Source organism: Vitis vinifera, chromosome 10 (genome assembly GCF_030704535.1).
Source record: "Vitis vinifera cultivar Pinot Noir 40024 chromosome 10, ASM3070453v1".
In the NCBI taxonomy this organism is placed as follows: domain Eukaryota; kingdom Viridiplantae; phylum Streptophyta; class Magnoliopsida; order Vitales; family Vitaceae; genus Vitis; species Vitis vinifera.
In genome coordinates, this window is record NC_081814.1 from 13,997,687 (window position 1) to 14,011,013 (window position 13,327).

A 13,327-nucleotide genomic window follows, 5' to 3' on the forward strand; every position below is an offset into this window, starting at 1 on the left:
ATTTATTCTAAATTTTATTTTTAGTAATTAATCTAAATATAATTTTTATTTTGATGATTGAAGTCAAAGCAACCAAGTTTTTATTTTAATAAATTTGCTTTGACCAATAATTGTTACTTTACAATTGACACTATATTTGTTCATTGTTGTTTGAGTTATAAGTTAGGTGAAATCTGAAGATGGTGTTCACTTTCCAAGGAGATTCCAACGCATGGTTGAGTAATATATGTATTTTCTCTTTATTTATGAAATTTTATTTTACCAACTAGTTTATCCATACAAATGACCATCATGTCCTTGAAAAATCTCTATAAATGAGGGTTAGCATGCCAATATTGAAAAAGACTCTTACCCAAGATCACCTTCTTATTTACAAGTTACAACTCTCTCTCTCTCTCGTCTCTCCCCTTCTTGAAAACTAAAAAGGATTTTCACATGCAAAACCCTCCCAATTCATAAAACTCGTTGTATATATCTTTAATGAAATTTATCATTAAAGATGAATTTCCCAGCAGCTCGTTTTCACTCACTTCCATGTTTTTAAGCAATTTTTTTGTTTTTCTTAAACAAAACAACTCAAGAAAAACTAGAACTGAGAAACGGGAAAAATTAGAACAAAAGAATTTTTTTTGTTTTCTTTCTTGTTCACCAGTTTTCTCAGCACCCAAACGAGAAAAATTAGAAAACTAAAAACACATGATAGAAAAAAAAAACTCAGATCCCATTTGAATAACAAAACTAAGAAATGATTCCCAAAATCCAATTTTAAACAAAAATCAAATTTCAAAACAAACAAAATGGCTTCTACACATTTTCATTCCGAGAAACAACTGTTTCATTCTAAAAACTTCTATATTTTTTAAGAACAAAAAAGCTGAGAATACAAAAAAAAATTCTCTCTTTACCCAGATCTAACATTTTTCTCAACAAATATTACCAAAATAAGCCTATTTTACTAGATCTACCAAAAATAACTTCAACATGTACAGAAATAGAAGGAAAACACTAATGTGTTGGTAGAGCTACCTTTGTTTTGTGTTGTTGGAGAAGCCATCATTGTATTGGAGGAGAGGAAATGTGAGAACGGAGATAAGAAAAACACGGAGACCAACAGTTCTCTTATACCTTTTTTTTTTGTTCTCTAAACAATAAAAAAATAGGGAAAACAACTTTTTTTTTTTGTTCTCTCAAAAGTGTCATTTTGAGAACACGGGGAATAAGAAAAACAAAAACAATTTCTTCTATCAAACAAGTTTTTAGTGTTTGTTGTTTTCAAGAACAAAAAACAGTTCTTGAACAACAACCAAACAAGCCCTAAGTTTTGTCTTGTTTTGGTTTTTTCCATTTATGGGAGGCTTAGCTCGAGGCTTGGCTAGCAAGGTGGAGTTTGGTATTGAAATGCACATTAGTCAACATTGCATAAAATCCTAAATATTTTGAGAGTAGAATTGATAATTTGAAATATGCAAAGTTAGGTTCTCATTTTACTAATATTTTCATATTAGAGGATGAAAACACATTTTTTTCAATGATCTTTTTAACCATAAAAATATATATTTTTAACCATTTTGAAATATTTGTTCAAAATTATCCATTTCTCTTTATCTTTTAATTTATTTTTAAAAAAAAAAAAAGTTGTTTGAAATTGCATTTTGAAATTATGATTTCAATATGCATTTTAAAATCATGATCTCTAAATTTGTATTAATAATATACTTTCAAAATGAAATTTTAAACTAATTTTGAAAAAAATGCTAGTTTGAACAATAGTTTAAAAAACATGTCCAAAACCTATATTTTATTGGACTAAAAGACTAATTTGTCAAAAAAATTCTCAATTTCTTAAGTTACTGCACTAATGAGAAATTAAATCAATTTATTAAAAATAACGTGCAATATTTAGTCCTTAGAGCTAAAGTTCAAAATGCAATTGGTAACAACTAGATTTTAAAAAATCAATATAATGAGATAGGGTGCTAGCGAAAAGTGAGACTAAACTTATAGCATAAGGGTTTGTAAAGATTGATGAAATAAATTATGAGAAAACTTTTGTATGGTAGCTAAGCTTGAGTCTGTTAGAGTGTTGACATATTAGATTTAAGCAAGGGAAGCAATATTAATTTTTCAAAAAAAATTGATCTTTAGGGTTGAAATATCAACATTTAGGTTTGGATATTCCAACTTTAAGTTCTATGTGTTGAAGAATCAAATTGATGTCCTCTAAAGTCTCATAGACCCACAATCTTTCGTCCAATGACTCAACCTGGTTCCTTAGCACACAAACAACGGGTAGTTTAGGAGGATGGAGGCTAGGGCTCTCTCTTTTCTCTTGATGGTGGAAAATAAAAGTAATGAAAACCCTGACCCTTAAAAAGGTATTTATGGAAATCCTAACTAGGCTTGGGTCACTTAATTTAGCACAAATTGGATCTTAATTGATTAATTAATCCCACAGGGTCATCTAATTAATCAATTAGCTTAATCCAAAGATGTCCTTCATTAACCCCTATACAACCTTACGTAATTACCAAAACTCCTTTATGCACATAAGTGAAGTGAGAACTAATCCAACTCTCATAGATTGTGCCAATAAGGTATATGAGTTTAATCACAAATCACTAAGATCCATAGGACAATACTATCTCCCTCAAAATTCTAATTTTGAAGTTGATTCAATATTACATTACAAAAAAATCAACTATACTCTAATCCCTATATAAATGATAATGAGAGACAGAGTGCTCGAGTTTATAACCTATTATCCATTGTGTTCAATTTCCCCATAAACTGGTGTTTGTGATTTAACAAGAAGAAAACTATAAACCTTTCAAGACCGCCTTTACTATTCTTGTGTTACAGATCTTCCTATTGTGTGTTCAATTGACATGTCTTAGCTCTCCATGAGTTTATGTCAAGTTCCACTTAAAGAACTACTATGACTATATATTACATGAACACGCCTCTTTAAGATCATCAAAGGGGACACTTGTCTTAATCTCATGAGATATCATAGTGTCTCTATTGAGAATACCTATTGCAACCAACTTCCATCAACAGTAACTCAAATCATAGGAAATATATGATCACTTTAGGATCTCACTTATAGGTCAAAACCATTGTTAATTTGGGCACAAGTCCAATATTCTCTCAAGGTTGAAAGATAACGCAATGAAACAACTTAGTGAAGTCATGACTACTTGATAGCCTTATATCATGACTCACCATATGTCATGTCTAATGTGTAATCATACACACTAGTGCACTTACCATAAAAAAACTCATCTCGATGGTCAAGACCAACCATCTCTCCAATCATAAGGTAGTACACTACAACCTCCAATGGATTGTCTAGGTCTATAAATGAGTTGTAAACAAGTCATCTACTTGCAAATAACTCATAACTTGGATCTTCTATATAACTCCTAATATACCCATGTCATGTACAATACAAGAGATATTAGACGGAAATGTTCATAAAGTACAATGCATGAAATAAGGATATATAGAAGTGAAATTGAAATATCATTACATAAACAATGAATTTCATATCTTTTACATCATGTTATGCTTTTAAGGATTCTATCCCAACATCATTTACCATCAAAACATATAGACATTATATATTATTTTATTAAGGGTTTTGTAGAAGAAAAAAATTACATCTTTACAATAAATTCATACTAAAAACTAGTTAGTTGATATTATGATTAAACTTTTAAATTCTCTTAGGTTTGAATCCCTTAAAAAATCTTTAGGTGTATGTTTTCTAAATTGATGTTACATTTCTAGTTCAAGAATCTTTTATTTAGAGGGAGAAAATTTTTAAGATCATATTTTGTCATTTGCTTGATTTAGTTTTGTGATATATTTGATATATTATAATTTTCCTTAAAAGATAAATTGTCCCTATATCATTAGATACTAATTAAAACATTTCTTTTTCTATTTTCTATATCTTGAATTATTTTAATTCATTATCATAAATGAAAAAGTGATTCCTCTTTCACTTGTAATAATGAAAATTTTTCCCTATGTTTTCCTAAATTTCAAAGGTAATTTTTCAATTATCAAGAGTTACGAGCTTTCACATCTCATGCAAAAAGAAAAACTAAATATATTATTTATAGGAAAGTAAGGGTGGCAATGAGTCATATCATGTCATGTTGTATCGAGACAAAGAACTCATAAAATTTACTCAACTTGAACATGATCAATTTAATAATTATATCATAATAACCCAACACGAATAAGACACATTTATTAAATGAGAACATGTTACGACCCATGTTTAATAAACAAGTTGAGTTGACATGACATGACACAAATACTTATTAATTCAATAGGCACAAATAACTTGATAATTAAGTTGACCAATTATTACTCATTTAATGGGCTGGCATGATTATGATTATGACATGTTAAATGGGTTACCACGATTTACACCATTTAACTTGCTTATAATTTTTAATATATATAAAAAACATTTTTTTATATAAAAATTACAATTTATTATATTATAACCATTTAAAATAATTATTATATTATAATTTTTAAATATATAAAAAATATTATTTTATATATCATAAATAAAATAATAAAATTATTATATTATTATAACATGAGGTTTTTTTTAGTTTTTTTATGTATGTGTTTTCGTTCATCTTCTTATTATGGGGAATTTTGAATTACTTCATTCCTTGGCCTTAGATCATATAGAGTGTATGTTATCTATCTTTGGCTTCTCTAAAACTAATGCAACAAAAACCATAAAATAACTTAGATCTAGAGATATAATGAACATAACTTCAATATGGATATTCCTAGATTAATTCCAAGTTGATGAAGTCGTCGAAAAAGATTCTGAAACCATAGAAAACACTATGGAGCTCATTTGCTCAATGTTCTTCTACTCGATCACACCTCACACAAATCTAGACATGATAAAAGTGTGAGTTTTCTCTTAAGAAGATGACTAAGGTCTCTCTCTAGAGGTTTTGTGGAAGATGATAGATAAATGCCTAAACCTTAAACCCCTCAGGGAGTAGTTTATGTAGGGCTCTTAGTGGGCTTAAGTGACTTAAGCTCAAATTGAGCTGAGGTCCTCTAATACCCACCTAAGTTCTAATTAATTAATTAGTTCTATTAAGTTCTGATTAATTAATTAACCATAGTATTAAAAAATAATAATTCATAAGATCAAGTACAATCTTGCACTTTTACCAAAATACTTTTATACACACTTATGAACTAGAAGCTAAAATTCCTCAAAAATGTGTTATAATCAACTAGGAGCTCAAGCAGAGACCACCCATAAGAAAATATTGAATCCACCATAATCTAATTTTGAAGTTGATTAAACATTCTAATAAAAAAAATTAGGGAGAATTATGTTTTGGGGGTAGATGGACCCCCAAATTAACAAAAGGTCCATATAACTCTTTAAATTGAGCCTAAAACCCAATGAAAGTATGGAAATTGAGTTGAAGGATATCATCCTTCAATATTTTCAAAAATGCCCTTTGTTGATTTTGAGAAAAAAATTAATATTTTTGAAAAATACTTTTATTTAATTTAATATTTTTTATTTAATTTAATATTTTTTAAAAATACTTTTATGTAATTTAATATTTTTTAAAATACTTTTATTTAATTTAATATTTTTTAAAAATAAATTTATTTAATTCAATATTTAAAAAAAAATTTAATTTAATATTTTTTTAAAATAGTTTAATTTAATTTAATATTTTTGAAAAAAAATTTAATTTAATATTTTTGAAAAAAAATTTAATTTAATATTTTTGAAAACTACTTTTATTTAATTTAGTATTTTTGAAAAAAAAAATTATTAAAAAAAAATTATTTAACTTAATTTTATAAAATATTTTATATGTGTTCTTAAAGGGTATATTTGTCCGTTACTATTTCATATCCTTCAACTCAATTTGAAGAGTTATATAGACCTTTTGTTAATTTGGAGGCCCATCTACCCCTAAAAGATAATTCTCCCAAAAAATTAATTGCACTTTAGTATTCTATAAAATTATAATAAGGCAAAACTCATATCCGTGTCTTATTATCTACTGCATAAAAACTTCTCATGAACTAGCATCTATAATCTAACAAAGTAGTACTATCAACTTATCAAAATTACATTTTCAACTCTTAAGTTATAGATCCACTCATTATGTAATCAATTGACATACTTCTACTCCGTGGAATATATGTCAAATTCCACTAAATAAATTGCTATGACCATAGTCGTCTTGATCACATGTTATTTTGATAACTTAAGATGTCATATTGTCTTAATTCTATGAGATATTATAGTATTTCTTTAATTTTTCATCAATAATGACCTAATCCATAAAGACATATGATAACATTAAAAATAAAAAAATAGACAAAAATGTTTGTCAATTAAAAAATAGAAAAATAGTTTTTAGTTCTTAAAAATAGGAAATAGAATGTTTTCTAATAACATATTTGAATTGCTTTTAGCTATCTTCACTTAATTTCCATACAAAAAATGGATAATGATTGAAAATAAATCATTATAAATAAAAAAATAGTTTTTTTAAAACTATTTTCAAAATCACTTGCAATAGTTCCCATGTATCTCCCATTCTTTTCCGTCCTCTAACTTTTTTTCCCCACATAAACCATTTTTCTTTTCCATGTATCACCACATGGCCCCCTCATCTTTTATTTTTCCTTTTTCTCATCCTTTTGTTTTAGTATTTGTTTCCTTGATTTTATTTTTCCTTTTTACAAATTTTTTCATTTGGTTTTTCCCATTTAAAAACTGTTTTATCTGTTTATTTAATTTAATTTATTTTTTTAAAAATTTATTTATTAAAAAAAGTTTTAAACTTGTTAAAAAAATAATAATTTCACTTCATTTAAGGTTTTAATTAAATACAATTAGTTTCTATTGATTTGAAAATTCGTCAAATATTTCTCTTATTTTGAATTAGAAAGAGAGGTAAGTAAAAATATTAAATAATAACTATATGGGAGGTATGTAATAAAATTTAAAATCAATGGGATTAAATATATTTACTCAATACCTTAGGGTGGTAAATGAAATTTACTTAAAAAATGTGTATAGACAGAACTTCCCATCCGAAAATTGAACCACCCTGGTGCGTTGAACCAACGCGTTAGCAACACTAGGGTTTGAACCATTTTGGCACGAGGCACCGGTGACTAGGGTTCTAGCTATCTGCTATAAAAGGAAGCGCCACGCCATAAATTTCTGTTCTCTCACTAATCTGCACGACCTGGTTCGCGAAACCAGGGCAGCTGACTCCCTCAAAACCTAGAAAATCTCTGTAAATCTCTTCACTTGCTCTCTTCAGATCTCTCTCCACATCAATAACTATGCCTCCCAAGTCCTCTAAGTCCAAGGAAGCCCCCGCCGAACGACCCATCCTCGGTCGTTTCTCATCTCATCTCAAGATTGGCATTGTACGTTTCAATTCATTCTCACACTTGCTCGGAAACTCTGGTTTTATCCTTTGTTTGGTTGCTGAGAAAATTGCTAATTTTTTTTAATAAAATTTTTTGTTTCAAAGTCCTTCCTTTTATTAGCATCTGAACGAGGATTTGAAGTTTGTGATTAGTTTTGCGTGTTTCTTTGATGTTGGTGAACTTCATGTTGATTGATGGGTGTAGTTGCTTTGGTTGTGGGATGGAAAATGGTAGTTTTCACTTGTTTCTATTATTTGTATGGGGTTTTTGCTATGATAAAACAAGGTTATGGGAATTGAATGAAGTCTTAATTCTGTATAGTTGGATTTCAGTTCTCAATTTGTTGATATATAAAACGACCAAAAATTTGAATTGGAGCTGGGCTTTTCAATTCAATGTCTATGCAAAAAAGAGCAGCCTAAATGAGATTGTTTGAAATGGAGGAGCAAAGTAGTGATTGTTGACGGTCTAGGAATTTTTTTTCCAAGATTGCTTGGGTTTCTGTCCCTTTTACTCTGTGAACTGGCCGGCTTTTGTGATGATGACTGTAGTGATGTTTTTCTTGTCTTTTCATTTCAGGTTGGATTGCCAAATGTAGGCAAATCAACACTTTTTAACACACTCACAAAGCTGGCAATACCCGCGGAGAACTTCCCTTTTTGTACCATTGAGCCAAATGAGGCCCGGGTTAATATCCCTGATGAGCGGTTCGAATGGCTTTGCCAGCTGTACAAGCCGAAAAGCGAGGTTTGTGAATTTAAATTCTGAATCCAGACTATCAACTACCAAGATTGTGTGTTTTGCTCATAGAATAAGAGGGTTTTGTAAGTGAGTACTCAAAAAAGAAAAAAAGAATGTTTTAAGAGGTGTCTAATTAAGGGAAGCACACAAGAAATTTACAAACACCACTGCCTTCGGTATATCACCCTGGTCCTCATCAGCATTCTTAATGTAGTTTCAACTGGTTCTTCACTTTCTTTGTGGCGTCAATAGGTTCTTTAGCATGACCTTCGTGATAAGCTCTTTTCTTGCCATTGACCCTGGATACTCTTATGTTTGAATTAGAAATTTAAAGGAACGTGGTTTTATCTTTGAGAATGACAATACCTATAAAAAAAAATGTTTGAGAGGGACAACATTGGTAGGAATGAATTTGCAATTGCCTTTGCTCATTTAAATATTTCTTTAGTTGTTATTTTGAACTTGAAGTTGTGAGCAAACAATCGTAATTGTGGTTTGTGGTTCATCAATAGTATAATGTACAGGATTGTTAATACATGTTCTAATAAAATGCAAATGCAATTTGGAAGAGGGTTTTTCTTAATAGAAATAGCATACAAAACCATATTGATTTTGGAGTCATGGTTCTAATTATCATATGATGCAGAAATTGAAAAAAAAAAAAAAAAGGTAGCACATGGGAGCCATAATGTAACTTGCCTATTATGAAAAAAAGGCATAATGTGACTACTACTAAGTGCCACATGATGTCAAACCTTGTGTTGCAAATCACCTTTGGCAACTCTCATTGTAAACCATGATGAGAATGGATATGCATGTCAGAATGGTGAAGGATGCACTGTGCTTATCTTGATATAAATTGAGTTGACAGGTTGTGCTCTTTCTTGTTGTCATGTCCTTCTGATTGTGCTTGACTATCCTCAATATATAACAATAGTTTAGAGACTCTAGATGTCCTCTATACCCTCATGGCATGTAGCTTGCCGAGGATATAACCTTGTAGTGGTCCTTAAATGTAGTGCAAAAAGTCTCATTACCATCATTGCTTGAGTGATCAATTGATTTTACCATTTTATAATTGTTTTTCCATCTTCCTTTTTATCTCATCCTCTACCTTCAATATTATCCCTGTCATGACCTTAATTTCCATTCTCTACCTTCTCTATCAATGTTATTGTTTCATGATAATTCTTTCATCTTCCTCTTTAGGTTCTTCCTCGACCTTTAACCTCACTAGCTTTGAATGGAAGTATTAAGTATCAAGCTTATGTTAGTGATTTGTGCTTCCTAGACCTTTCTTGATCACTCAGAGTTTGACAAATAAATCATTGATTTAAGTTTTAGGAATTTCAATGTTATAAAGTGTCAAGAGAAGAAAACCATTGTGTCACTTTTCTATGAATTAAGGATTACTTTTGTTTGCTATGTGAGGTAGATAAGTTGACCCTCAAGGTTATCCCTCTTGGATTTTTCCTTAAGTCTTGCCTTAAGGTAAACCTAATGGTGTAAGCCTCAAAAGCCATCTAGGACTATGTGGGACCTGATGTTCAATGGTTCCCACTTGAAAGATTGTATTTTGGAAAGTTTTAAGTATTGAAACCATAGTATTCACCTAAGTTGCAGCATATTGACAGGATTTAATTTGCTATGGCATGGAGTATGGGCCCACCGTCCTTGTAACTAGATGCATGACCAAGTTGGTGATGAAGACACGTCATTAGATTCATTCTAAATTAGTATGTCTACTTCAAAAATGCCCTTGAGGCTTGACTCATGTGGTAAAGGGATGGGGAGGGTTTGTGGGAGGTTCTAGGTTCAAGTCCCAATGGGGACAAAAAAAAAATTTACCTATCAAAAAAAAAAAAAATGTCTACTTTGAAAATCAATTAAGTTGAATCTTTGATCATTTGAATTGAATTTTTTGGGAAAATTACTTTGTTTATAATAGCGGCCTATGATTTTTTATTTTTTAATTTATAATGCCTTTTGTAATGTTAGGTTTTTATGTTTATATGATAAATATGTCACATCAGAGGGTGCATAATCTTAGTAGATGAAAGTTATACAATTCTCATCACAAATGAGGCCATTGACTCAAGGTTGAAGAGCAACAATAGTGCTATTGTTTGTAAGATGGATATTAAGGTGTATGATCACATTAATTGGAACTTCCTAATGGAGGTCTTGGAGAAAATGAGTTTTAATTAGAGGTTGATTGGATGGATCAAGTGGTGTATCTCTACAACAAAATTCTTGTTTCTAGTAAATGGGACTAGTCGGTTTCTTTTAGAGCTTAAGGGGGTGATATAGGGAGACCCCCTGTCTCTTTATTTATTCATTTTGGCCATGGAGGTGATTAGCATGATTTTGTGGAGGGTGAGCGAAGGGGCTTCATCTTGGGATTCAAGATGGGTGGTAAAGGTGGATTGGAGCTTGAAATGACTCACCTATTGTTTGTTGATGACACTTTGATCTTCTACGACGCTAGTCAAGAGCAATTGAAAATTTTGAGTTGGTCTTTCATGTAGTTTAAGACAAAATCCAGGTTCAAAATTAATTTGGAGAAAAGTGAGCTAATTATGATTGGTGGTAAGGGCAATGTGGAGGTGCTAGCAGCTTCTTTGGTTGCAAGGTAGGGCATCTTCCCCTTCTACTTATCTAGGCTTGTTGTTGGGAGCTCTTTTTAAATAAAGAAGGGTTTGGGTCTTGGTGGACGAGAGATTTCAAAGAAGGCTCATTATATGGAAGAGATAACCTCTATCTAAGGGAGGGAGACTCACCCTAATATGGAGTACACTATCTAGTCTTTCAATTTCTTTTTTGTCTTTGTTTGTTATCCCCAAAAAGGTGAGTTTGACTTGAGCATGTCCAAAGAGACTTTCTTTGGGGTGGGGTTGAGCTTGCAAAAAAACTCCAACTTCATCTTGTTAATTGGTCCATAGCCTATTTGGACAAAAAGCTTGGGGCCCTTGGCATTAAAAATCCCTATGCTCTAAATAAGGCTTTCCTTGGCAAGTGGAGTTGAAGATTTATTCCTTATGTAGACAAGTTATCACTCAGAAATTCAAGAAAGAAGGAGCATGGTGTGAGGGATGGTTATGGATTGGGTGTGTAAGACAATTAGAAATGAGTGGGATTATGTTAAGAGTAGATCGTTGTTCATTATTGGTAATGGAAGAAGGGTCAAATTTTAGAATGATAGATGGTGTGGAGATTTATCTTTGGAAGAATCTTTTCTATCATTGTTTTCTATAGTCATTGTCAAAGGTTTCATGGGTAGCGGAGGTGTTGGGAGCATGAGGGGGAAAGAGGTTAGTGGAGCCCTCGCTTTTTAAGACAATTTCATGATTGATAGCTCGAAGGAGTTATGACTTTTTTAAGAAACTCCAAGCCCATTCAATCAGGAGAGAGGAGGATGATAGATTAGGGTGGAAGGAGTTTGAATGTGGCAAGTTCCCCATCAAATCCTTCTATGACTCTTATAGCCTAGGGAAGAAGAGAGCCTTTTTCTCACAATCATAGCTTGGAACTCTTGGGTACCTATGAAGGGGAGATTTTTTTTCTTAGGAAGCATTGTGGGAAAGAATTTTGATGATCAATGAACTTAGGAGGGGAAGGATTATGCTGAATAGATGCTATATGTGCAGAAAAGAGGAAGAATCAACTGATCTTTTACGCCTTCATTGCCCTTAAGCTAGTGTCTATGGCAGTTGATTTTCTCTTTGTTTGGCGTGGTATGGGTGTTTCACTCATCATTACGAGGAACTTTGTTGAGCTGGTGTGGATCTTTTATGAGCAAAAAATTGGAAAAAAGCTTGGAGAGCAACTCCTTTGTATATGTTTTTGACGGTGTGGAAGGAAATAAACAAAAGGGCTTTTGAAGACTTGAAAAAATCATATGCAAGCAATTAAACTTCCATTTATTAGTTCTTTTGTGGAATGGGTCAAACTATATATAGATGATCATTGTTTGACTATGATAGGCTTTGTAGACTGGATTAACTCAGAATAAGTAGATGGAGTTTGTTTTCCCTCTCTCGTTCTCTTGCTTGCTTGTTTTGGTGATAAATGTATGCATCATGTGTCCTTTGTTGTGCCTCTTGCTCAAGTGCTATCTGCATATATTCTCTTATTGCCTATTATATATATATATATAGATGAAAATTATACACTTCATGCTAAGAAAATGAAAAACAAATACAAAGAAAGGAAATACAATGTTCAACAACCTTGCGCCTATGGTATGCATGAACTCTAAGATGGAGCTCCTCCTATCCATTTCTACTTCTACAAACATTCTTTTATTGTTATCTTCCCATAAACTTCAAGATGGGCACATTGGAGAACCTTTGAGTTTTTTAAACCCTGCTCTGGCACAATCTGAAGCCAAATTGCCTCGCCCACCTCCATCAAGCCCCTATCCTCCAACTGAGAAGCAGCAGCCTCAGAGACCTCCGAAGGCCTGGACACAGGGCTAACACCGATGCTCCTTAGATTGAAAGCAAGGGCCTTCCATCCCCCTAGATTGTCCCTTCCCTCAGGAAACACTAAGGAGAACCTTTTCTCCTCTGTTGACACCACAGAACATCGTAGAAAACTCCCCGCACTGTTTCTACGAAGCTCCAGCTTAAAACTCCTTACCCCCTCATTCCATGCCATCTTGAAGGACTTTCTAGACTTCCCTTTGCAGCAAACCTCTACCCCCTCCAGCAACAGTGCTAGACCCCTCCAAACTTGATCCATGTGGAAAACCCTCAGCCTCTCTCTAAAATCTTTCCAACAGTCTTCCCCTAGACCAACTCCAAAGAAATCTCAAAGGATTTTGATTCAACCCCAAACTGACACTTCTTTTTTGCTGGTCCATCTTGTTGAATCACCATCACTCCATGCTGAAATCTTGCTTCACTCCCAAACTTCTCTATCATAAGTTGTACTCCTTTTCCAAATCAATGCCCTTTGGAAGGAAGGCCGCCTTTGTGGACCCATGGAGCTTCAAATCTCCAAGCTAGGATGCTTATGTTCACCCATATACACCACCATCTCATTATAGAATGAATGGATGATTTTTTTTTTTTTTTGGCAGCTGACTCTCCTTCCAAATCATCTTTAGAATTTC

At 32.1% G+C, this 13,327-nt stretch overlaps 1 protein-coding gene across 1 annotated transcript in view; it reads left to right on the forward strand.

Moving 5' to 3' along the window:
• Positions 1–7,125: 7,125 nt before the first annotated feature.
• LOC100252659 (obg-like ATPase 1) overlaps positions 7,126–13,327 on the forward strand; it is a 35,992-nt gene continuing 29,790 nt past the window's right edge. The window contains exons 1-2 of the mRNA XM_002263849.4: positions 7,126–7,467; positions 8,050–8,217. Coding sequence (XP_002263885.1) covers positions 7,381–7,467; positions 8,050–8,217 — 255 coding nt within the window. The 5' untranslated portion in view covers positions 7,126–7,380. The remainder of the gene's footprint in view (positions 7,468–8,049; positions 8,218–13,327) is intronic.